Here is a 26,744-nt window from a genome sequence, read left to right on the forward strand (position 1 = left end):
TTATGGACAAGTAAAGATAATAGGCAATTCGTGATTGCTATAAAAAAAAAAAAAAAAATCTGAGTTGATTGCTCTGCAAACCGGCTGTTCTCCATCAGGGAGGCGAACATTTAAAAAAAAGAAGAGGTTTCAAACATTTTTCTAGCTGAATTGGTAGTAAGTAGTCACTTCTTACGATACATTTCCAAAAGGAAAATGACTAAAAATGCAGTATCTGTCCACTGGTTGGGAATGTTCATTCACTGTGTTGGTGCACTTTGTTCCATTTCAATTCCCAAAAGTCCTTACACAAACCGGAAGTTTTCTCTCATTTTTTTAAAAAAATATTTGCATTTGTCAGATAAAACGTTTTTATTGCCATGTGCCAAATGCTACAGTTGTCCACTGGTTGGGAATGTTCAATCACTGGATTGGTTCACTTTTTTTTTTTTTTCATTTCAACCCCCAAAAGTTCTGGCACAGAGCCGTAAGAGTTCTCTCTCTCTCTCTCTTTTTTTTAAATAGTTGTATTTGTCAGCTAAAATGTCTTTAATGTCATATGCTAAATGCTAGTTTTTAACGATGTCGGGAATTTTTGAAAATGAAATTTCTCTTAAATGTTCTTTCACCGCTCTACAACTTATATTCGTCACCTATGGTAGGGAGAGGGACGGAGAGACTTGATTTCACATCTGTATTCAAAGAGGGGACACTACTTGATAGGTTGAAAACCCATGCTTGAAACTTTCATTGATAAAACTACCAGTGAAACTTTACCCATAGGTCCATAGGACTCTGCCTTCGGTCAGAAGCGTTCCGAGCTTAAACTTTTGAAAGGGTGAAAATGCTCATTTTGCCGATTGTAACTTCAAACTTTACCGAATGATGATACTTTTGCCGAATGGGACTCCAAATTTCGCCGAGTGATGATAATTTTGACGAATCGTCAGAAAAAATGTACCAAACAAGGAGATTTTTTGAAAGTTCACAGTGACCTACCCTAATCTCCCATCGAGGTCCTTGTCTAGGGCCCCTCTAAAACTGTAGCCACGCAGAAAATTATTCCAAAATATTGCTTCAACTTGTTTTTTATAATGCTCGAAACCAAGAACGATTTTTAATGTTTATAGCAATTGGCATTTAACATCAAAACAGTCATTTTTGATATCAAGTAATTCTCTCTTAGTTTACGCCCTCAGAGTAAACTTGTTTACAGAATATGAAATAATAAAACAGGTGTGCAATTCCAAGTCTACAACTCATTATTCAATTGTTCTACTAAAGCACTAAAGGGGGATTTTACGCGTGAGTTTAGTCAACTGTCCAAAAATTCTTAAGCACGGAGCCCTGGGTATAATCACAATTATTATAGTGGGGCGTAAAATATTTATGTGTTGTAAAATTTCCAACGACGTGGCAATTTTTAAACATACCCTCTGCAGCGGAAGGCATTTAATTTCACAAAAGGAAAGCCCGGGGAAACATTTCAACTGCTATTACGGCTAGCTCCGCCTCCTGAAAAGTGAACGTGACACAAAGAAAATGCATCCAAGAAAAAGGACGCGCTTTAAACTGGGGTTTTACGCGAAAGGCATGTGAATCACCTGATTCAAAAAAGTTGCTTTTCCTAAAAGTTGCGGAGTGGGAAAATGTCGCCAAGTGTGTCTAGTGGTATAATTTGGCAATGGCACTCTCACGTCCTATAAAAGCAAGTACACTTCAGTTGTCAAAACATTATCCACATTTCTAAAATTCCATCTACCATGCTTATAAAGGAGTTGTCTTTGGACAGCTACAAGGGCCAAGCAAAATGCCCCTGCAGCCAAAGCAGTGAAGTCAAACTTACGAATTTTATTTCGGGAAGACAAACTTCAGATACTCTTCACAAACAATCGGTTGTGAGTATTATTATTATTTATATCGAAAATATTACTATCTTGCTATGTCCCAACCACTAAAAAATATTTTGTTAAAAATACTTTGGATTCTGAAACGAAATTTCATTAATACGAATGAAGTAAAACGTGTACCCTTGTGCAGTAAGGATAAACGATAAAATCAATGATAAAAAAGTTAAATTAACATCAAAAACTGCTGGTATAATCAAATTTATCATATTCTGGACATGAAAGAATCTGGCAAGAAACTTTGCATTATTCTCTTACTTCTATTTAGCAATAAGTTTCTAGTATAATATTTTTTAAATTTGATTTCGATATTTTGAAAACTGGTAATACTTACTCTATTTGGAATTTAATAATATAATTTTATTAAAAATAATTTTAAAATAAATCATCTTTAATCGAGCTTACCTTAATAACTAAGCAAATAAAACATGATTTTCAGCTGTTTGACAATTTCGTGTGCGTGTGTGTGTAATTAACAATATAATTTTACTTAACTTTACTCAACTTAAATCAGTGTGGAAATACGTAAGTGTGTTCTGTATTTATAATTTTACTGTACGGATTTAGGAAATATAATATAATTTTTTTCTTCTTCTTTCTTATTCTAAACACTATTATCTAAAAGTTTGGATCACATTACAAAGCATGAAATAAAACAAGTATATGACTTCCTGCTAAAACACTCAAAAATTGCAGTTAATTTTAATATTTAAAAATTTTTGAAATTAACAAAAGAAAGAACAGCATATTTACCGCTAATTTGCTCGAAATATTGCAAGTTTGTATGCTCGAGTTGAAAAAAAAAAAAAGAATAAGTGTAAAGAGAGGAGAAAAAAAAAAAAAAAAAACTTTTGAAAACGCTTTGAAACTGATGACTTGGCTTGAATCAAACAAAGCCTACATTATTTGAAAATTTATATAGTTTGAAAAGTTTTAAATGTCTAAACACAACTCTGTGCTTTCTTAAGTTCAGTCCTGAAATAAGATTGTTAACTTCATTAACAAAATTAATATTATAATTAGGGAAATGTGGGGCAAAGTGAAATGGTGAAATATATACTCCGCTTTTAGCGTCAGCTATCTGGTAATATTTTAACTACGTAGTAACACATGTAGTCTATTCCAGTCAAGAAAAAGTTTCCTTTGAAAATCAAAGAATATGGTAACAAAGGCAATTTTCAAAAATTGATACTCATATTGTAATGTTTTGTTGTAAGTCAAAAGCTAATTTTCTTCTTATTAAATGATAAAGTTCTTGTTATTAACGTTTTAATTATTAATTGATATCTACTAATATTCGGTGCAGTATTTATTTGTTTTATATTAAACTTATTTGTGTTTGAAATAATTTGGGCAGATATTCAAGAGCATGCGGGACAAAGTGAAATAGCTCATTTCAATTACTTATTCTATACTTTATTAAATTACTTGCGTATTTATTTATTAATTACTTTATTTACATTCCTTCATTTAATAATTCCCTTATTTATTCAGTCATTCGCTTATTTACTTATTCATTCACTATTTTTTTACTCATTATTATTTTCTCGCATATTAATTAATTAATTTTTTTATTTGCTTATTTTTTCCTTGTTTTTAAAATTTATTCATTCATTCTTTTATTTACTCATTCATTTGATCAAAAATGTCTCTAATAATCAAATAAAAAAGTATTTCATTCGAAACAATTTCATTTTTCACTTTGTCCCATGAAATAAAAAAAAAAGTAAAAAATGTCCACCTTTTTTCGGAAGTACAAAGTTACTGCCAAAAATAAAAATAAAAGGTTTCAGTGCAAGTTTTACTATAAAATATACTGTTCTTTCTTTATGAACCGCAAGTTTTAGAACAAAATTCCAACTTTTTCATATTGAAAAAAGAAAGTTCATTTTGCCCCACATTCCCCTACTATTATTTTCCATTGTTTTTGGCAACAGTTGAAAAGCGAAATCAACAGGTATTAGGACAGAGAAAGTAACTTAAGATATTGTTCTAAAATTCATAAATTTATTCTGTATTCATTTCATCATCATAACCAGATGTTAGTTGATATGACATTCAAAGAATAATTTTAATGATAGAATTTTGAAATTATAGTATAATTTTGTCAATTTTTGGTTTTTTATGCTGTTAAACGACACTTCATTCCACATTGGTGTTTGGAACTTTCTTTTTTCGAACTTAAAATAGCAAATATGGTTTTTAACGGTATAGCAACTTTATGTTCAGAATTGTTGTCTAGAAAGTTAATTTCTCCAATACAATCGAAAAAAAAAAAAACAAAGACTGAAATTTATATTCATTAGAAAGTCTGTTTTCATTTATTAAAAATTAATTTTACTCGACAAAATTTAGCATGTGGAGTTTCATTTTAAAGAAAAATGGTGGCCGAAGTTTACTTGGAGTAATTTAGAGACAAACTAATAATTCTACTCGGCTTTCGTGTTTAACAACGTGACGACATCTTGTTCGACATTGTTATTTATCGTTATAATTTATTTTATGTAATTAAAAAAGAAAAATAAAGTTAGTTGTCACTGATATTTAGCAATGTAACATGTTATTCAACATTGATATTACTCAATATAAACTTACTTCAACAAAGTTTAATAATTGTAAATACCTCAAATTTATAGCACTAAAAGTATTTTCTGTTGCGGCTTTAATTGAAACGACTTCAAGCGCAAAAAGAAAAAAAAAAGATATTAAGTGGAAACAGGTTTTTCAGTTGAGTATTCTGTTGCTTTTTAAAGACTGTAATTTGTGCAATAAAGACACTCAAACTGAACCATTTTCGTTCTGCAAGGCTATCATTTGAAGATAAAAGATTGTAAAACTCTTTTGTTCGTTTTAAAGCTCTGCTATTGCTTTTTAAAGTACATTAACTTGAAATACTACAAATGCTGTCGTGTCCATTCTTTGAATCATGTTAATTCACCGTTTATTTGTATCAAGGTGTAAAAATTATAGCTGGTAATGTTTTTTAAAAATGCAACCTTAAAAAAATAAATTTAAAATAGCTTTCCTATCGAAAAGAAATTGTGTTAAAAAGGAACTACTGGTACTTCCAATGATAATTTGTAAGTTTCTGAAAATTATCTATTGTTTTTCTTTATTTCAAGAATTGCTTTTATAGAAATGTCATTGCCTTTGTTCGGAAAAAAATTAAATTCTGGGTGTTTTGAATAGATGGAAATCGTTACAAAAAGTTTTGAGAGCACAAACTTGCATTAAAAAAAAAAAAAAAGAAAGAAAGAAAGAAAGAAAGGAAAAAAAAAACATTGTTTCTGTTATTACTTTGCTCGACAAAGGTGTTTATTTTGCTCAGATTCAGTTCTTTTGATAGATTTCCATCTGTCATAAAATACTATGTCCTAAAAGCAAGTCAAACATTTATTAGTGTGACATGACTATTATTTACTCATAAAAAATCAAAATTGCTCGTGTCGAAAAAAAAAAATAATGATACAAAACGAAAACAATAGCTATTGAAACTATTTATCTAACAAAATCAACTCTGTAATAGGAAACAACTAGCATAGCTGAAGAAACTCTTACTTTTTCTTGATCAATTATAGTAAAAACTAAGAAATAAATATTAATAAGATCCCTAAGCGTCAACGTATGTATTTAGCGACAAGCAAAATCGGTGTTTTAAGTCATAAACTATAAAAATATTTCAAAATTACACCAAAAATCAGCTGAAATTAGTGGTTTGAATAAAAATAGAAACAGTTATAAAAATGTTAATTTCAGGAATGATTTTGAAAAATTAAAGTATCTGGTAAACTTAACAGTAGATTTAATAACTGGTGTAGGTATTTTCTTTACTAATAATAAAGCTGAAAGTCTGGATCTCTGTCTAGATGTCAGGATGTCTGTGACGCGCGTAACGCCTAGACCGTTCGGCCGATTTTTATTAAATTTGACACACAATGAGTTTGTAGCAAGAGGGGTGTGCACCTCGAAGCGTTTTTTCGAAAATTCGATTTTGTTCTTTTTCTATTCTAATTTTAAGAACGTTTATCGAGCAAATTATGAATGTGTATATTACCATTCCATGGACGAGCAAATTACCATAACGTGGGAAAGCAAATTACCATTACATTGGCGAGCAAATTAACTTAGCATATTGGCGAGAAATTCATCATCCATTATTTGTAAATATACAGGCGATCCAAATGACCTTTTAATTTTCTACTAGGGGCAAAACCGTGTGGGTACCGCTAGTCTTCTTCACTTATCATAAAGCTGAAAGTCTGGATCTCTGTCTGGATGTCTAGACGTCTGTGATGTGCATAGCGCCTAGACCGTTCGGCCGATTTTCATGAAATTTGACACAGAATTAGTTTGTAGCATGGGAGTGTGCATTAGATGGGCCGATATAAGCCGATTTTTTTTTTTTTTCGAAATCCATTTTTGGATAGCGCGCCAAAGCTAGTTAGCAGTCACAAAAAATTTCTTGGATATTAAAAAATATCTAGTTGGCCCTATTTGACACTGAAAAGCCGAAAATAGAAGAGAAAAATAAATTTTTGTCAAAATTTTTTTTCAAAATAAATTCCAAATATTTTTCTGAAACGCAACGAAAATGTTATATAACGAGCCAGTTCGAGCCCATAAAATGTTTTATTGATTTTAATGAGCATTTAACCACACCTTTCTGACATCAAAAATTGGAGAAAAATTAAAAAATATTGGATTTCTTTAAGAATCAACGTGAAAATTATTTTTCAAAATTAATTCATAGACTCATTAATTAAATAGACTATTAATCATAGTAATTATTATCACGCAATAGTATCATACATTTTCTAGAATTACGTATAGAGAGAAAAAAAATTTTGAAAAAAAATCTACAAATTTGATTTATAATACCTCATGCACAATGGATATTATTTTTTCGAATAATATTGTCTCTTGCTATCAAATGATGAAAATTTTTTCGTAGCTGGAAGTTTGGTACGAATATATCCATCTCGTGAAGTTTCCCCACAAACGTTTATTGCAGTTTCGGTTATTAGTTTCACACAACGTTCCACAGCCTACCTGTGACAGGGAAATTTCTCGAAAGTTTACTCTGTAGACTGTTCTTTGCACATTTCATTCACGTCTTGGTCTTTCAGATGCATTGTAAGCGGGGGCTCTGTTACAACACAGTTTGCCCAATCAACTAAATCAGCATAATCAACCGCTTCAAATTTGTTTTTAAGACGCTTAAAAAATCGTACACCATCCGAGCACTTCGTCTTCTCATTTCTAGAGTTGAGAATACGCCTAACTGCTAATTCCCGAATATATTTTCTAGAGTCAAACAACATTGTCAACAGTAGCTGTTAGGAATGAGCGAAATATGCAGTATTTGAGAAAACTTTGAAAATTATCTGCTTAACGTTGTCTGGAAACTGCCTTGAATTTTCCAAAAATGTTGGGCACCACACTGGCAGTTTGGTTTCATTTTTATTTCAAACCACATTGGAGCATAAACTAGCATAACATACTTTACAAGCAGTGTAAGATTTTCTGACGGACTTGGAGTGCCTATATACAAGCGTAACAAACGGTTTGCAGTTGTCTGCCATCGTGCATGTCTGAGTTTGCCTGGTCTACTGTCATCCACGCTAGAAGGGCAACTACCATCTTTTACGGCAAGACAGATTCGATACAAATACTGTTGTTCAGTACTTAAATTTTGTATATCTTCCATATCCAAAGCCAGAAGATTGCAGTCAATTTTATCAAATTTGACCACTGGATTTTTTTTCAAAATCTCTGAGGAGCTGTCCGATAGCTCCAGAATATGAATGTGGCCCTTTGTGCAACCGTCCATTTCCAGAATAAGATGCCTCATTGGCAACTCATAAGTATGCAGCAGCACATATGTTCCTCTGTAAAAGTCTTTTGAAATATGTCTCAAGTAAACGAATTACTTCACCTTTCCATCCCGTATTTACATTTTTTCCGTCGCATCCAATAACAGATAAGTGGAGCAAGCTCATATTACACTTTTTTGCAAAGCCTATAATACCTTGCGAAATTTCTTTTGCACTTTCACCAGCTGTTAGCGATATATGACCGATGGACTTGCTACCTGGTTCTAGCAGTGCTACATGTGCTTTAGATGCTAGTTTTTGATCGCCAGATGTCTTTTGAAGGGTGTCATCTTAGCGGCCGTCAATTTGGTGAGTTTAAAGAACTTCAGAGGATAATCATTTTTTAATACTTAAGTGTTCTATTTGTCAAACATATCTAAAATAGTAGTAAAATAATCTCAGAACTAATAAAAGCAGATGAGCACCATTTATTAACCAGGAGAGAGAATTGGAACCGCAGATTAAAAAAAATTAGCATCTTGCATAACTATTTTTATTTGAGTTTGTGCATTTTTTAAAATTGGCGAACAAATATCGCATAAAACTGCGATTGAATTTTCCGTGTACATCCTAATTAGCAAATTACGTAACATTTCAGTATTAGTTCTTATTTTGAAACTACTTTTTAACGATTGTTGTTAGAAATATATTTTATTTTTCATTTTCTTCATGTTTCAGTCTTAAAGGGGCGCAGCTAAATATTCTACGAAATGTATAAAAGTCTTTGAGGGTAACAACTGATTCATTGTCTGATACTTCTACTGTTTTCTGAAAGTAGTTTCAAATTTATTCCTTTTTTGAAACCCCTCTCCCCCCCTTTTTTTTTGAAAAAAAAAAAAAAAAAAACTACATTTTTGCCCTTTTTTTTCAGATTTTCAAGGCCAAATAGGGCCGGCTAAATATTAAACAAATTTAACGAAATTTTTTGAGAGCGATAACAGACCAATATAGCAACTTTTCCACACTGTCCAAAAACAGATTTCCAAACAAAGTTTTTTTGGCCCACCCTAGTGTGTACCTCGAAGCGAATTTTCAAAAATTCGATTTTGTCCTTTTTTTAATTCCAGTTCTAAGAACATTTCACTGAGCAAATTATCATGGCCAAATTTTCATAACATGGTCGAGCAAATAATCATAACGTGGACGAGCAAGCTACCAGAACAGGGGCGAGCAAATTGGCGAGAAATTCATCATCCATTATATGTAAATATACAGGCGAACCAAATAACCTTTTAATTTTCTACTACTGGGAAAGCAGTGCGGTCTTCTTAAAGCTGCAGACTATATTCTGGAGGACAACAGCATTTCTGTTAAACAATGAATAGAAAATATGTCATGTACTTATGTGTATAGTCATATTAAAGGACACTTGATCTGGATCAATTCTCTTTGATTCATAAGGATCAAGTATCCCAAAGTATACTTTTCAAACATGTGTTAAAATTACAGCAAAAAGAAGCCACAAATTTTTACTTCTCACTATTGTAGGTACTCCATAAGTATTAAAATTGACTTCAAACTATACCATTTGATCTATTTCAGCCTTTGATTGAAATGTTGAATGTTGACTACTAAATTTAATCTTGAAAATTTTGGAGAAGAAGTTTTATTTGAAGTATAATATCTCAGCTGTAAAAATATGCATGAATGTTTGCATTTTACTCAATATAGTTTTGTAACACTATGAACTTCGTCATGTACGCAAAATCAATTAATGTGTAGTGTGTTTACTTCCAAGAGCTCCGAGGAGGGGGAGGCTGCTGAGTCCTCCATGTACTTAAGCAAGAACTTTTTTATTCCTCATAAATGTGCTTTCTTTTTGAATCAAAATATCGTTACTCCAGGGTTCGTACGGGTCATGGAAATCCTGGAAAGTCATATAAAGAAAATAAGCAAATTTCAGACCTGGAAAAGTCATGGAAAATTGAAATTTTCAGTCTAAGTCATGGAAATTTATTTTCAGTCATGGAAAAATGTTCTGGGAAAAAGTAACAATAGCTAAAAAGAGCATTAGAAATCTTGAGTGATTTAGTATTGCACCACGAAAGCTTATTTAAACTGGAAAATTGCACGATCTCAAAAAACACATTGCATCCAAGTTCGTTTCCATCACTCCTAAATCTTTATTTTAAAATTTATCAGAGTTTATCTCAATTTGTTGAAGGTTTTGGACAATCTTTAGTCTTGCGATAAAACACAGAAGAAGGGGAATTCTAATACTCAAAAACAGTAGTTTCCAATATACGGCCCGCAAAACTAATCCATGAGACCCACTGGTACGTTCATTGTCATTATTCAAACATGTTCTGGAATTTCTGAACCTATTAATTTATATGCATTTGAAAATGTACAAATAAGTAAACAAGTACATTTAAATCAAAAGATTTATTTACTATGAAATGTTTTTTTTATTTTTTTAAAAATAAATATCTGGTTTAGAAACATGAATTTACTAAAGAATGTGGATTTATTTTAAAGAACCTAAAAATTGTCAAGTTGACACTAAAAGGCAACTTTTGAAGCAAATTTATTGAAACTTAGTAATGATTCATTCAACCTTTTCCCCAATCATTATCATTCTGCCTGTTTATAAACAAATAGTCGACATTTAAACATCATTCACTGTAGTTTTACTTAACTTAAACTTATATGATGAAAACAGGTAAGAATTATTCAGTTTTTTAGGTTTACACCGATATTTTTTCAATCAGGTAGTGTGATTCACATAGAAGTTTTGCTAATGCTCATTTCCAAAAAAAAAAAAAAAAAAAGGCAAGTTTAATATTAAATAGTACTATTCTCTTCATGTAACAAGGTCATGAAAATTTTCATGAAGTCATGAAAAAGTCCTGGAAAAGTCATGGAATTTTTTCATCCAAATAGAGTATGAACCCTGTTACTCGTCCTTCAATCTCAATGATATTTAACCTTTTAGCTGGATAGCACCACGGACCTCGCAGGCCCCCGGGAGTCCGTGGACCACAGTTTAGGAAACTCTGGGTTGGAGAACCAAGCCTTCGGTCGAAGCCTTCTTTGATTAATAGGAAGGGTTCAATCTGAGGGTCAGGTGTCTGACCAAGAACCGAATAGTCTAGTGAATACGAGAGAGGAGTCTTGATTGAATAAAGAGCTATTTTCGCTATACATGATGCCTTAAATTCATCCTTTACCTCCAGTATGTCTTCACCAATAATTACTAAGGTCAAAAAATGAAAGGGCCTTGCACTTTTGAAGCACACAATTAGCTTTTGCCTAGCCTTTCAAAAGACTATTTGAATGCTAGCAGCCCTTTTCAATAGAATTAAATGCCTTTGCATCGGAAACAATCGTGCTGTCAAAGAACTGTTTAGCGTATTTTATCACTGTAGACGTAATGTTTCTCCTGTTTGCTGTTTTCGGGGACATTGAACATTTCTCTACAGCTCTATCTGCTTTCAAGGCTATACTTTATTTCAAAACATTGAAATATGTATATAATTTATGTGTTTTATGACGACTGCTTCAATTTTTTTTAAGTTGTACGTTAGAGCGGCAAACCCTTGGTTGCTTTTTATTTCATTGACACTAAGAGATATTTCCATGGGAAGAGTCTAGCAAAACTGTTTCACAGTCGACATTTTTTTCAAGATTTTTTAAAAACGAAAATAGCATATGTTACGTTATGAAAAGACGACTTAAAAAAAACATGTTTCATTATTTTTCTCAACTAATTTCGATTAGTTTTATTTTCAAACGATCAGTTATGACTTAAAAAACAGCTCAAATGTGGGGAACCTTACAGCAGAATATCTTCCCATAACAAAATATTGCCGACGTTTTATGAGATGTCACGACTCCCATGACCCCTTTCCTGTATCCTCTTCCGACCATAATATTTCAAAATCATGAGTTAATGCCTGCTAAGTGTTCTTAGATCATTTGCATTTGAAAGTTATACTCAGGTGATAATTTGCTTAGTTGTCAATATTGTCCTTATTCTAAAAATGAAAGCCTATCTTATGTCTCTTTTAAAAGCCAATAAAATGCTCGGAATCATCGTGTTGTGGGGCTCTTATGAGTGGTCAGTCAACAGTTCCAGGTGAAAGGTCGACTGAAGAAATATTAGAGGAAGCGTCTAAATTTCTGGAACAGTACATTGCATCTTCAAAGAGGTAAATATTTTTATCAACGTCTATTTTCTGTAATAACTAATTAAATGTTTTAGGTAATTTCTAACAAATAGCAAATTTATAGTTCTGCATCAGGTTTGTTTTGGGGGTAGGAAATGAAAAAGAAAAGTACACCCCCCCCACACACATACAAGTAAATGAATACCCAAACTAGTGGACAAAACAGCATTTTACAGTCGTTTCCCTTCTGGAACTGTGTAGAAAGAAGTTACTATTGTCAATTGAACTTAAAAAATGCTTAAAATCTTATTTTTTTTTTTCAAAACAAATATAAGTTGTTCTTTTACTGGTCGGTCTACTCTATATGAAGTAACTAGCAGCATAGGAGTATAAGGGCCAAAATTAAAAATTCGGAGATAATCAGTGTAAATGGTAGGAGAACCACTCCTCTGCTTTGGGGCAGGAGAATGTACTAGTAGTCCTGGTAGGTGCTGCTATACAGCATGATTTAGAATATTTTTTTAATAAAAGCCTACTGGGTTCTAAACTTTAAACGCGATTTTCTCAGAACATTAAAACATCCACTTTCATCCCTTTTTTTCTCACTGCCTCGTATGATATGTGAGAATTGCTTTCATAAAATCTTTGTAAAATGCCAGTTCTATCTTTTACAAGCTATGAAGTGCATGTACAGAATAGGGGTTAATTTGCGCTTGTCCACTTGTTTACCTTTCACTTTGGCGAAAACAAACGCACGAACTAGGAAAAAAAAGGAGATTGTTTTCGTTACCGCCACTTTGCTCCGTATTTTACTTTCTAATGGAGCTTTTAATGTTCTTTAATTAAGAAATACCAGCTGTATTGACCGGCGTTGTACGGGTACATCAAAAATGAAAGTTGTGTCAAGCGACGCATGTTAAACAATCAGAATAAAATATAAAAAAAAGAAAGAAAATTAATTTGAATTCTGAAATTTTGAATTCAAATTATGCTTTTCGCAATCACGAGTTGCGACAGGACCCTACTCATTGGTTACAACCCCTTTCGCTTGTTTCTAGAAACGGTTCCTGTCCCTGCTCTTGGGCGGTTACGTGTGTATAGTTGTGTATGTGTAGGCTTGTGTGTGTGCGTAGACCTGTGTGTATGAACGTTGGCGTATGTGTATGTGTATGGGCGTACGTGTGTGTAGGACATGGACGCCACCGACCAGGAGCAGCGGCTACCGGAAGGAGCCGCGCCTGCAAAGGACGGTGGGGCTGAAAAAGGAACCGGACATCAAGGACGGTCAAATGAAAACAATTAGCAATCCTGATTGCTCAATATATATATATATTAAGGAGGTCCTTATTTTTGAAGTTGCAGATATTTTACGCGACGCCCCCTCAATTTGTTCCATTATACAAATAAATGATCCCTGCAAAATTTTAAGTCAATCCATGAATATTAACACGTGCCCCTAGGGTCCCCTTTTTTGAGTTTCGAAGAAAAAATTGCGGATTTTCTCATTTTTATGTAAAAATAATTCTATCGTTCTGTATTTAAAGTAATTTTGAACCTCAATAGGTGCTGCTACTTCCAGACCGACCATTCTCTCACCTTCATTCTGTAAAATTTAACATGTTACAGAGGGTACATGTACACCAATGGCCTTGGGTCAAGCGTACCGCTCTTCTGCGCTTGTTCGAACCAAGTAGCAGGGGAACGTTTCTTTCCACCAAGATGGACACAAGGAACTCTATAGGCTATTAATGAATGGCCTAGGCCATTAATGAATGATCTTTGACAGCAACAAATTGCCTCCTCCAGGCTTTGGGGGTGTTGATTTACAAAATTCCCTGTGTATGTAATAGGTGTGGCAAATAGAGTTGCAAGGTTTCAATGCTATAAATATAAGTAATTGCAATTAAATTTTAATTCGCTGTTCTTTAGTTATAAGCATACCTAAATGCTGATACAATTTTTAATTTTTAAAATATAAATTTCGAAAAATCCTTGATTACTCCTAACATAAAAATATACTGTATTTTCCATAACTAAAATATAAATTAAAAAAAAATATCCAGATCAGAACAATGTAGAAATCTATCCTTTAAATTAATTTTCTTCTACTTCAGTACATAGTCCTTTATTATCATCAAATTCTTACGATTCACAAGATTTAGAAACCGAAATGGATATCTATCCTAAACTGTTGATCTCTTGTTTTCTACAGCTGGTTTACCTCAATGCAAAAAAGCTTGACAACTATTGATATCTGCTCGCCTTTTATCACTGTTAGACAAATGCCATATTAGGGATAAAGATGTTGTTCATTTATTTACACCCTAAATAGATGCAGTAAATTTGAATCCAAATGACCTAGTGATCAATGGTACATTCCTTAAGAGAGCAAGAGAAAATCTTCGAGAGGTAAAATTAAATTTCATGAATTTAAATTTGGATTTTGTAGTTATTCACTGGGATACAAAGCTACATCCAGATGTAACTGGAAAAAGAACGCCGACAGTATTACCGTGATAGCTTCAGGTCCTAATATTGAACAGCTACTCGGAATGCCATGGATATTTCTTCAGTTGCTAATGATATCTTATATGATAGCTCTTTATTACTAACTGTTCTAGCTGTAGTGTTTGATACAACGTTTTGCAATACCAATGAATTGTGCATGCACTTTTTTAGAGCAAAAACTGAGCGGTGATATATTACATTAGGATTGCCATCATCATGCACTTGAAATCGTACTGCAGAGTGTGTCCTTAAAGAAATTCTTGCCTTTCTTAGTTCTAGATCAGATATTCAATTAAGCGCTTAAAAATTTTGTGGAAAGATCTCCATCATTCAGAACGTATGACATTTCAATCAAGTACACATACCACTTAAATTCTAAAAGACGTAGTTGATGACATATTATTTATTGTTCGTAAAAAGCGGAATTGAGTAAGATTACAGATAATTCTCATAACTTGTAATAATATTTCCTGGTTAATTTCCTTCTACAAGGATATGTTTTCGGCAACTTGGAGCTTATCCCTGAGCCACATAGGTGGCAAAAGGAATTTCTGTTTGAAAATTTTTATATTAGGAAACAATTTAAATTGACCTTACATGAAAAGAAAGCCCTTCAATGCTGTTTTACAAAGCTGCTTTATAATTAAATGCTGTATGAAGATATGGTCTTTCGCAGCAACCCACTCGAGGCTCCTTTGAATTATATAATATGTCTGAAAAACTAGCAGCGTACAAAATGACGACAAACATGCAGCAGAAGCTGTGATTGGAAAATTCACAAATCACTTATGGTATTTAGGGGATAAACTAGTAGCTTTGTCCGTATTGGATAAAGGAATTAACTTTGACGATAGGAAAACACTAGTCCAAAAAATGCTTGGAAGACGTGTCTGATGACTGTTTAACAAATTTCAGATAACTGTAGATGATTTGGAATACTTTCTTGGTAAAGATCTTCCTCTTCATAGAATCAGTTACGAGTCAATAAAACTGTTCGATAAGTTAAATACTAAAAGATTTTTTTCTATTTGATCCTGATTCACGGCAAAATGAAGGAAACTCTTTAAAAGGAATAAAGATCGTTAAAATACTGAAAATTGTGAATGATACAGCTGAAAGAGGAGCACAATTAATCGAAGAATTTCGCAACTAATTTACTGAATATGAGTCACAAAAACAATTTATTTTACAGACCGTCCAAGACTGTCGGAAAAAATACACTGTAGAGATACATTGAGAAAAGCGGCGAACGATTAAGGAAAGTTTCTAAAGCATTATTTCATTCTTATTCAACGTAAAATCTTTAGATGATATAAAGTAATTATAAAGAGTAATTTTAGTGCTACCTCACTGTAAAAATATTTTTCAAACCTAGGAGAAACGATGTACTGAGTCTGAAGTAAAATTTCGAAGATTTGTGGGAAAATTATCAAAAGTGTTAAAGTTCAACGGCCTAGGGGCACGTGTTATTATTGACCGATCGAGTTCAAATTTTGCACACGTTACTTTTTATTATAGTGTCACAAAACTAGGGGGCGTCACTTGTTGAATTCCGAATTTTTTTCCCCACATAAATAAGGACCACCCTAATATATATATATATATATATCACATCTCGGAAACGTATCTAACGATTTGGATGAAATTTTGGCTTTAATTGTAATTTTGCAGTAGGGTCATTCCATGCCAAGTGATCCAAAATTTGGGAAATTTTTTCCCTCACCCTTTTGTATTTCTTTGAAATTTGGCTCATCGATTGTACCCTTCGAGGTAATCAAAAGTCCAAATTTTTATATTTTTATCTCTATTATTTTTTTATTTATGACACTTAGATTTTTCGAAAAACCCTCTTTTTTTCATGGATGTTTGAACATAAAATGGACGAAAACTCAGCACCAAATATAGATAGATAGATTTGGTAAAAAGCATTTTAAAGTACATTAGTTGCTGTTTAATTGGATATGCAACATGACTAATTTCAGAAAATTTTTAATTTTTAAAAAATGAAATTAAAATTCCAAATTTAAATTTCTCAGAAAAGGTATAATGAATTTTTTTTAAAAAATTCTCAAAAATTTGTGTTTATTTTTTCTTCATTTGTGCAAAGTTTCATGTTGGGATCTCAATGGGATCATATTTTTATGAATTTTTAAATAAAATTTGACTTATGAAATAATGACATTTTTCGGATTCTAACTAGTTAAATATGGGGTTTTCTTACTGGGGATGGTCTAGTAAGTAGTAATTGATCATGATTATGCTTGAAATGAGCTGACATGAATTTGCAGATTGGTAAGTCCCCCCCCCCCCACCACCACTTTTAATTTTTTTTTTCAAAACATTTCAAAAATTAAAATTAAATAAATAAATAAATAAAACAAAATAAATAGTAAACTTATTAAAAGTTGGTAAATAATCTTCTTTAAAGCAAAAAAAAGCCCCCCCCCCAGCACCACCACTTTTATTTTTTTTCAAAACTATTTTCAAAACGCAAAAAATAAATAAATTAATAAAATAAAACAAAATGAATAGAAAGCATATAAAAAGCTGGTAAATGTTCTTCTTTAAAGCAAGACCGAAGTACGTTCCCCCCCCCCCACCCACACATACGATTAACACTATAATAGTATCACGCCTCACCTGACGCTTTTTTTTTCGGACCAAGTGTTTCTTTTTCAATCCGAACTTCACAAAATTTACTTGATTAATTCACTATCTGATAAGGAAAGTTATGATTCATTTCATCCCCTACCCCTGAACCAACTGTCAATTTTTGAGGGAGGAAAGAAATAGTTTGCCCCAAGATCATAGCAAAATAGGAGTGTTTCCCCCCATTTTGTTTCATTCTTTTCACACTAAACTAAAAATCAATCTAAGTATCAGATCATATGTATCTCCGCATAAAACTGTCTTTCTACAACATTTGGAGTGCGGCGGCCTTCTTTTCTTTAATGCTAGTTTTCTTTTTAGTTTCAGTTCTAAAGGAGAGCAATGCAGCGAGATCTATTTTTGTATATATTTAAAGCAGTTATAGATCAAACAAATTTTGCTAGTTTGAGCATAACCTTCCATGTTGTTAAGCTTCATTCCTGATTGCTCTTCCCCCTCCCTTTCCCCCTCCCCCTATCGTCCCACTTTTCGAAAGAAAAAAAAAGCTGCAAATGAGTGGTTCTATTTGTCTGTTAAAGTTTTTCTGACTTTTAGTTTTTATGACCCCCCCCCCCCCATTTATAAGCCTTAGTCACTGCTGATGTTTAGCAGCGTGCATCCCAGTTTATTATGATTATAACTCTTACGTGCAGCTTTTTTTTTTTTTTTAATACAGTTTTGAAAAAAAAAAAGATAAAAGTGGTTGTGTGGCAGGGGGGGGGGGGGTACCAATCTACAAATTCATGTCAGCTCATTCCAAGCATAGTCATGATCAATTACTACTTACTAGACCATCCTTAGTAAGATAACCCTATATTTAACTAGTTAGAATCTGAAAAATGTCATTATTTCATAAGTCAAATTTTATTTAAAAACTCGTAAAAATATGATCCCATTGAGATCCCAACTTGAAACTTTGCACAAATAAAGATAAAATACACACAAATTTTTGAGATTTTTTTAAAAAAAATTCATTGAACTTTTTCTGAGAAATTTAAATTTAAAATTTAAATTTCATTTTTTAAAAATTAAAATTTTTTTGAAATTAGTCATGTTGCATATCTAATTAAACAGCAACTAATGTACTTTAAAATGCTTTTTACCAAATCTTTCTATCTATATTTGGTGCTGAGTTATCGTTCATTTTATGTTCAAACATCCATGAAAAAAAGAGGGTTTTTCGAAAAATCAAAGTGTCATAAATAAAAAAATAATAGAGATAAAAATCTAAAAATTTGGACTTTTGATTACCTCAAAGGGTACAACTGATGAGCCAAATTTCAAAGAAATACAAAAAGGTGAGGGAAAAAACTTTGGATCACTTGACATGGAATGACCCAGTAGTGTTTTTTCTGTAAAAAAAAAAAAAAAAAAAAAAAAAAAAAACCGCGATTGTTTACAAAAAAAAAAAAAAAACAGTTTTTTTAATCGAAAGTCTAATTAAGTTAAGCCTTGAAACAAACTGAATTGACACATAAGGCAGACGATTTGCAACCATAACAATGAAAATTTGTCCCTTCTCGCTTCAAAATTTTAAACTTGGTTAGGGTTGCCAGGCTTGGCTGATATTAGCCACTTTAGCTAATTTCAGTCACACTTGGTTAAAAAAAAAATTCAAAAGCATTATGTAAGTCGATGTAAGGCTTTTTAAATTTTTTTTATTTTTTTAAGCAAAACTATCGCTTGATCGTCTTATTTTATTTTATTTTTTTATTTTCTTTTTTACAGTTAAAATAATTTTATATGTTTTTTAAATCATGCATCTAAATTTTATTTCGAAACGAGCTGATGTGTGCATCACATGACTTCTTTTTACTCCAATTTAATGTCATTTCCCCATCATTGGCAATTTCAATGTGATTCAATTGTTTACTCTCTAAATATCACCAACAGTGGCCAAATTAGAATCAAAGTTAAAATTTAAAAAATCGCCAAATTTTTCACCAAGTTGGCGAAAAAACTTGGCGACCTAAAGACTGGCGATATATCGCCAAGTGTCCGACAAATTATAACACCACTTGAGTTTACATCGAAATTAACAATGATTTCCCCTCAAAAAGGGGCAAAAGACCCCCTTAGAAACATCCGAATGCAACCAAAATTGAAGGTGCACAACTAGGTCCCACTACGAGTCTACGTACCAAATTTCAACTTCCTAGGACATCCCGTTTTTGAGTTATGCGAGATACATACACACATACACACATACACACATACGCACATACATACGTGCATACAGACGTCACGAGAAAATTCGTTGTAATTAACTCGGGGGTCGTCAAAATGGATATTTCGGGTGTCTATAGGTTCCTAGGCATATATCCACGTGTGGTCGGTTCGAAAAAAGAACTCAATATTCATTCGGGGGTGAGAAAAATGGAAATTAAGGCAGATTTTTGAGTGAAAATTTTTTCGCGAATACAATACTTCCTTTTTTTTGTAAAAGGAAGTAAAAAACATATGTCCTGAGATTGTTTATATATTTTTAAGACTGCTGTTGTTATAATTTGTTGGAGTGGTTTGTGGATCATCAGTTTTTATGGATAGCATGCTGTATGTAACATGTTCTGGCGTAAAGTGACCAAGTACACTAAAAGTACTTATTCCAAGTGAAAATCTCCATTGGGATAAAATCGTGAATCGCAACATAGTATGGAAGGAAGTTATATGGGTTAAAAACCGATTTCACCATAATAAAATTGGCTCCAAGTTCAAAATCTTTTAATTAATGACAGGAAAATTGTATAGTAGTGGAAACAAAAATGTAACAGATAGTTTAAAGCAAAATGTTGATTTAATTGCGTTTAGAATCTTCTTTGTTTGTACTTTAGTGTTATAAGAAGGTCGCGGCGCATTTTCAATCCTAGCAATTTTTTTCATATTTACTGTCGCCATGTTTGGTCTTAGAAACTACTTTTTTTGGCAATACCGTGCATTAAATATGTATACGCAACCAGCTCAGAGCTTCTCTAGGTGCATGTGTCGTTTTTCGGAAGCATATCCAATTACTGGCGAGAACCTTAATATTTCGTTAACGTGATGCTTTTTAAGTACATTTGAAAAGGTATCGAACCTTAGAAAAACACGAGTTGACAAAAAATAATTATTTTAAAGCCGAGCGAGTCTCGGTTTCCAGGTACTATATATATTGTTACGATTTCGATTCAACTTCAAACTTTCTTTGAATGACGACACAGTTCTTGAGAAAACACAGGAGATTTGTTTACAACTATGTACAAGAAATATCGTTAGCAACTACTAAATTAACCATAGCAATTAGGCAAATATCAATTAACACCGTAAGCTCAACGGTCACACACGTATTTATATCGAAATACGCAAAAGCACAGCGCGAAGGCAAATACACACTTTCCAGCCCACGACTCAGACCAGTCTTACTTTGAACACGCGGCATGGCTATTTATAAACCTCGAAAGAGAGCTCTCAAATATTCCAGGTGGTTCCCGAAGTTTCCTTTTCTTTTTATTCATTCACAAATCTTATCATTCAGAAATAGAGGGACCATATACATACTTCATTCGAATGTAAGGGGCTTGTATAGTCATTACAAGAAACTATTTACAGGTTACGACGTTACTAAGACAATTAAATATATATATATATATATATATAAAACAAAAAATACAAATTAAGACAAATTTAAAACAGAAATTCAAAGAAATTGAAAAATCAACGACATTAAAAACTGAAAGAATAAATACAAAAGTGTACCATAATGCCAGCGGAAAGCTGCTAGAAACAAAAACAGTACAAACATATTCACACAAACAGTCAAAATACAAATGAAAAAAGCAAATGAAAAAAGCGAGAACATCAAAATGGAAAATGAAAAAAGTGAACCCAGGACCAACACTTTATCAAGGGGGGGATTGGTCCTAAAGTTCACAAGGCCCTTTCTGTCTAGCAAGAGGGAAGGTCCCACTTACTAACCTCCCCGAGAGCCTTAGAAGAGAAAGGAATCAGAGAACATACCTTAAGATAAATGTATATTCTCTGATTCCTTTCTCTTCTGAGGCTCTCGGGGAGGTTAGCAAGCTATTGGGACCTTCCCTCTTGCTAGACAGAAAGGGCCTTGTGAACTTTAGGACTAATTCCCCACCCACCCCTGATAAAGTGTTGGTCCTGGGTTCACCTTTTTCATTTTCCATTTTGATGTTCTCGCTTTTTTCATTTGTATTTTGACTGTTTGTGTGAATATATATATATATATATATATATATATATATATATATATATATATATATATATATAAAGAAAAAGCAATTTTATAACTAAAACTTTAAATTTTGACCTCGTGGAATTTTTTTTCAATTCCAAAAATTTAGTCATTGTTATCACTAAGCGTAAACTTCCCATTCCATTTAATGGATTTTCACCTCTTCCCTTAGGGGTGGGGCGAAAATCCCCCTACGTGAAGTCTTTAGCATCACAGGACCTCTGTGCCAAACATCCGATGACAACTGAACTTGTATAAGAAACACTCACACACACACACATACAGCCATTTATATATATATATATATATATATATATATATATATATATATATATATATATATATATATATATATTATATATATATATATATATATATATTGTTATTTAATGGAGCATCTTACGCTGTTTATTTTAGTTGACTGAATATTTTACATTTTAAAAGAAATTTTAATGCTATTTGATTGCTTTAAAAAAAAAATATAGAGACTGAGAAAAATGTTTTAATTGCGGATTGACAAAAAAAAGTCTTTTAGAAGGTCTGAGAAAACGGCAGAAACTTATGACAATCTGAATAGAGAATGGCGTCTGTCTTTAGATTTTATCCGGAAGTTATAACTTGTATCTACTGCAAGGCGGTGAAAAAAGAAAACTTAACACTTCATTACTTCTTTTTTACAGCTCAACTGCAGACGATTTCCATAACCGTATGAATCAAATTCAGCTGGAAGTGCGTACAACCGGTACCTATCAGTTGACATTCGAAGAACTTACGTTTGGTGCAAAACTCGCTTGGAGAAATGCTTCTCGTTGCATTGGAAGAATTCAGTGGAATAAACTGGAGGTTCAAGATTGCAGAAATGTTCAGTCTACCCGAGAAATGTACGAGGCTCTTTGTAAACACCTTCAGTATGCTACTAACAATGGCAATATCAGGTAATGAATTGGCACTGCTTAGTTTACAGCAATTATTGAGCATAAAATATTAAAAAATAATAAATAAGGAGGATACGCCATAGTCAAAAATCCTCTGCTTGGAAACGAAAACATTTATCTTCTTATTTCTTCCAACAGTTTTGACTTAGAAATGCTTAAATGTCAAATTTAAATTCAAGTAAGCAGACCATCTCAAAACTAACGCATGCGCAGAAAGGAAAGCGGGAATTGAATTTCTCAGTGTTTCTTTGTTGGGAAAAATATTTTTAGCTCCCAGTTTAAAGATTAACTGAGCGTATTTATAAAGTGCATTGGCTTCAGTTTGATTACAGTCCGTCCAGACTGTTTAAGCTCCCAAAGGTGCGAATAAGTTCGGGGATTACTCAGTTTTGCAAGAATTACAGCAGAGCAAAATAACGTACCATACTCACGAATGGTACAATATGTGCTTATTTTTGAGACATTCGTATTCTCAAATTAATTCGACATACTTAAATACACCGCCAGCTTAGTTATTCCATCAGAGGACTGCAGTTTCGTGGATGGAATAACTGAGCTGCCGGTGTATTGAAGTATTTCTGCTTAAACCCGGCGGTGACTTACTACTACAATTCGACATGTTCTCATTTTTGAAACAGTCCTATTCTCAGAAATGATATCGTCTGTGCTTATTTCTGAATAGAGAGGTATTTCAAAAATGAGAACATTGTAAATCGTTTTGAGAAGAGGGTAGGTATATTTCAAAAGTAAGAACCCTTGTTTTTCAATTCTAAGCCAAATTGTCTCGGAGCCATTTTGAGTAAGTAATGTTCCCCAAAATAAGCGATTTTGTCTCAATTTTAAGAAATCTGTTTTAACAGGGCAAATAAGAATAAGTAGACCAATAAGATCAACTTCAATTTGTCGATGTAGGACAGCAAAAACTCGCTAGATTCTGATTTTATCGTTATTAGGACTCCTAATTGATGATACTGCGTTATCAACGAGCCGTTTGTTATCAACCGGCAAATGTGTAGCAACAGTTGTTTCAAAACAGTCGTGTCGTAACTGCCTGATCTTATTTTACTGTAAATTTTGTTTCTTCATAGTTCACTATAGTTTTCAAGTGTAAAAAAGTTGTTAATTATCCTAAAAAGCCTTATTTGTGTAGTTGAGTACTGCAAAAAGAATAATTTCTCTGTGTACCGCCAATTTTTCTTGCGATTTGATAACATTAGAAAAGTAGAAGATTGAAGCCCAATAAGGTCATGATTGGCTTTATTAGGACTTTGGTGTCCTTACTTGGCACAGAAATGTCGAGTAGAGGATATGTGCACAAAATGCGCGCAGGAGTGACCAAAAAAACTTAAAATAACGACTTATCAGTGATCCGAAATAGACAATTCATCTTTCCCCTTTACATTGAAATAAATATATAATTTTTGATAATGCTTTTGAGTTTATCAAATGTGGTTTAACATGTTTTTGTATCTACAATAAGGAATTTTTCTTTTTTTTTTTAGTTTGGTATAATTGTTGGAATTTTTTCAGAGCTTGCCTTATTGGTAGGAACCGGTGTTCCTCATAAGATCAAATCGCCTTTCTTCGGCAAAATGGCTGAAAATCATACCTGAAACTTTGGTTTTCATATGTAATTATTTATTTCCTATTTTTTATGACTCATGTGAGATGTGTGAATGGGCAAAATTTAGAGTCAATAGAATTATAAATGAACATGATATTTGGCCCTGAGCCTTAGGTTGGCTTTATTTGGTGCACTTACCTTGAAGGAATAAAAATACTTTGTTGTTTTTTACCTTTTTTTTAGAAAATGATACTTAAAATCAGGAAAATACCCAAACATCTTGTTGTTCTGGCTGTATAGACTATAGAACATTGGAATGATTTTTACTAATAAAATGGAATGTATCTATCTGTTGTGTAATATCACTCTATGGATTTCACGATATTTGGCACAACATTGGCTCCACGGTAGGGTGGTTAAAAAAAAAAAAATCAGCTAGAGCCCAGGACACCCCCTATTTTTTTACACTTACTAATAGTATTATGCTGTAAAAGTTTTAGCTTCTTACTCAAATTGTAAGAGGGTGCTCAATGACTTCTTAATTTAACATTAGCCGTAGCATAGAAAATGCCAAAAATTTAGACAAATTTAATTTCCCCAGCTGTTTTTTTTTTTTTTTTTTTGTAAATGATTATTTTATTGCAATGTATATGCATATTATTAGTGTATATTATAATATGTAGCATTGTTTTTTCAGTAAATGTATTTTTTTAACCTCCCTCCCTATACGTTGGAAGTTTGGGGGAGGAGGGTTGAGCATCCTCTTTCAGTTGAAAGAGGAAGGTGTAAAAATACTGAGGGGTGTCCTGGTGTCCAGGAGAAACTTTTTTTACGTGTAATTTTGAACCACCCCTAGTGCACAGTGCACTTTGAAGTGTTTTCCTAACTCTGATTTGTTTCTTCTTTTATTCCAATTTTTAGCTAACTGTCCGAGTAAATTCTTAATGTGGAGAAGAATTTTTTTGTTCATTTTAAATTTCTACAGCATTTAAAAGCCAGGTATTTTCTACGTAAGATTGCATTTACCTGTGAATTCTAAGTTTATTAAAACAAGCTGATGCGCGCGTCACATGACTTCCTTTTACTCCAATTTAATGTCGTTTCCACATTACTGGCAATTTCAATGTAATTCAATAGTTTACTTTCTAAATATCGTCAACAGTGGCCAAATTGAAATCAAATTTAAAATTAAAAAAAAATCGCCAAATTTGTCACCAAGTTGGCGAAAAAACATGGCGACCAAAAGACTGCCGATATATCGCCAAGTGTCCGCCGAATGATAATACCACTTGAGTTTACATCGAAACTAAGAATGATTTCCCCCCCAAAAAGGGTCAAAGACCCCTTTAGAAACACCCGAATGCAACCAAAAGAGGAGTGCACAACTAGACCCCACTAGGAGTCCACGTACCAAATTTCAACTTTCTAGGACATGCCGTTCTTGAATTATGCGACATACATCCGCACATACGTACATACAAACGTCACGAGAAAACTCGTTGTAATTAACTCGGGAATCGTCAAAATGGATATTTCGCGTGTCCATACGTTCTGAGGCACTTGTCCACGTTTGGTCGAGTCGAAAAAAAAATCTCAATATTCATTCGGGGGTGAGTAAAATGGAAATTAAGGTCGATTTTTGAGTGAAAATTTTTTTCGCGAATACAATACTTTCTTTTTTGTAAAAGGAAGTAAAAAATAACAATGATAGTTATTAGCAAAAGTAAAACCCAAGGCTTAAATTACTCAATTCAAGGCTCACGTTACGAAATACTTCAAAAGATTTCATGCATAAAAAACAACTCTAAGCGTTTAAGGAACTCATCAAGGAGTTATTATTTTCTTTTTACTTCCTTTTACAAAAAGGAAGTATTGTATTCGCGAAGAAATTTTCACTCAAAATTCGGCCTTAATTTCCATTTTCCCCGAGTTAATGTTTAGTTTTTTTTTCAACCCGACCACACGCGGATAAGTGCCTTAGAACGTATAGAACCCGAAATATCCATTTTGATATTCCTCGAGTTAATTACAACGACTTTTCTCGTGACGTCCGTATGTGCGTATGTATGTCACATAACTCAAGAACGGTATGTCCTAGAAAGTTGAAATTCGGTACGTAGACTCCTAGTGGGATCTAGTTGTGCACAAAGGGGGTATTTTACACCTTTTTTTGGGGGAAATCAATGTTACTTTCAATACAAACCCAAGTGGTGTTATAATTTATGCGAACACTTGGCAATATATCGCCAAGCTTTTGGTCGCCAAGTTTTGTCACCAACGTGGCGACAAATTTGGAGATTTTTTTTAAAAATCTAGTTTTAATTTGGCCATAGTTGGTGATATTTAGAGAGTTAACTATTGAATCACATTAAAAGTGCCAATAATGTGGAAATAACTTTTAATTGGTGTAAAAAAAAGTCATGTGATGCACACATCAGCTCGTTTAGTTTTGAAAATATTATTACACTTTTCAACTTATCTTTTTTTTCCACTTTAGTGATATTTCTAACCTTGTTAAAGACATTTACTTTTTTACGATTCGAAAATATTTGATATTGTTCTTTTCCAGATCTATGATAACTGTTTTCCCTCAAAGTGTTCCAGGGAGGGAAGACTTTCGACTTTGGAATCCACAGTTGATTAATTTCGCTGGATATGTTCAACCAGATGGATCCGTTGTTGGAGATCCCGGAAGAGTACAGTTTACAAGAGTAAGTAACAAACTCATAAAGTACCGTAGAATGAGTGAAAATACTATTTTATCCAGGGCGTTCCGTTTTGAACTGCAAAACCTCTATTTTCGCAATCGTTAGTCTTAGATGCATACTTCCAATTGCAAAAATATGGAAAATCAGATGCAGAGTTAAGGTGTTGAAAGTTAGAAGCAAAAATAGAATGAGACAAAAAATAGAAAATTTAACTTTTCATACGGACCCTAGGTCCCCTTACATATTTAGGGAAATAATCTCCATTGAAAAATATT

At 32.8% G+C, this 26,744-nt stretch overlaps 1 protein-coding gene across 1 annotated transcript in view; it reads left to right on the plus strand.

Annotated features, from left to right (window-relative positions):
• The first annotated feature begins 1,742 nt into the window (after window positions 1-1,742).
• Window positions 1,743-26,744, plus strand: part of LOC129226862 (nitric oxide synthase, inducible-like) — a 57,824-nt gene continuing 32,822 nt past the window's right edge. Inside the window, exons 1-4 of the mRNA XM_054861492.1 lie at window positions 1,743-1,877; window positions 11,774-11,910; window positions 21,943-22,197; window positions 26,331-26,472. Coding sequence (XP_054717467.1) covers window positions 1,743-1,877; window positions 11,774-11,910; window positions 21,943-22,197; window positions 26,331-26,472 — 669 coding nt within the window. The remainder of the gene's footprint in view (window positions 1,878-11,773; window positions 11,911-21,942; window positions 22,198-26,330; window positions 26,473-26,744) is intronic.

This window comes from Uloborus diversus, chromosome 7 (genome assembly GCF_026930045.1).
Source record: "Uloborus diversus isolate 005 chromosome 7, Udiv.v.3.1, whole genome shotgun sequence".
In the NCBI taxonomy this organism is placed as follows: domain Eukaryota; kingdom Metazoa; phylum Arthropoda; class Arachnida; order Araneae; family Uloboridae; genus Uloborus; species Uloborus diversus.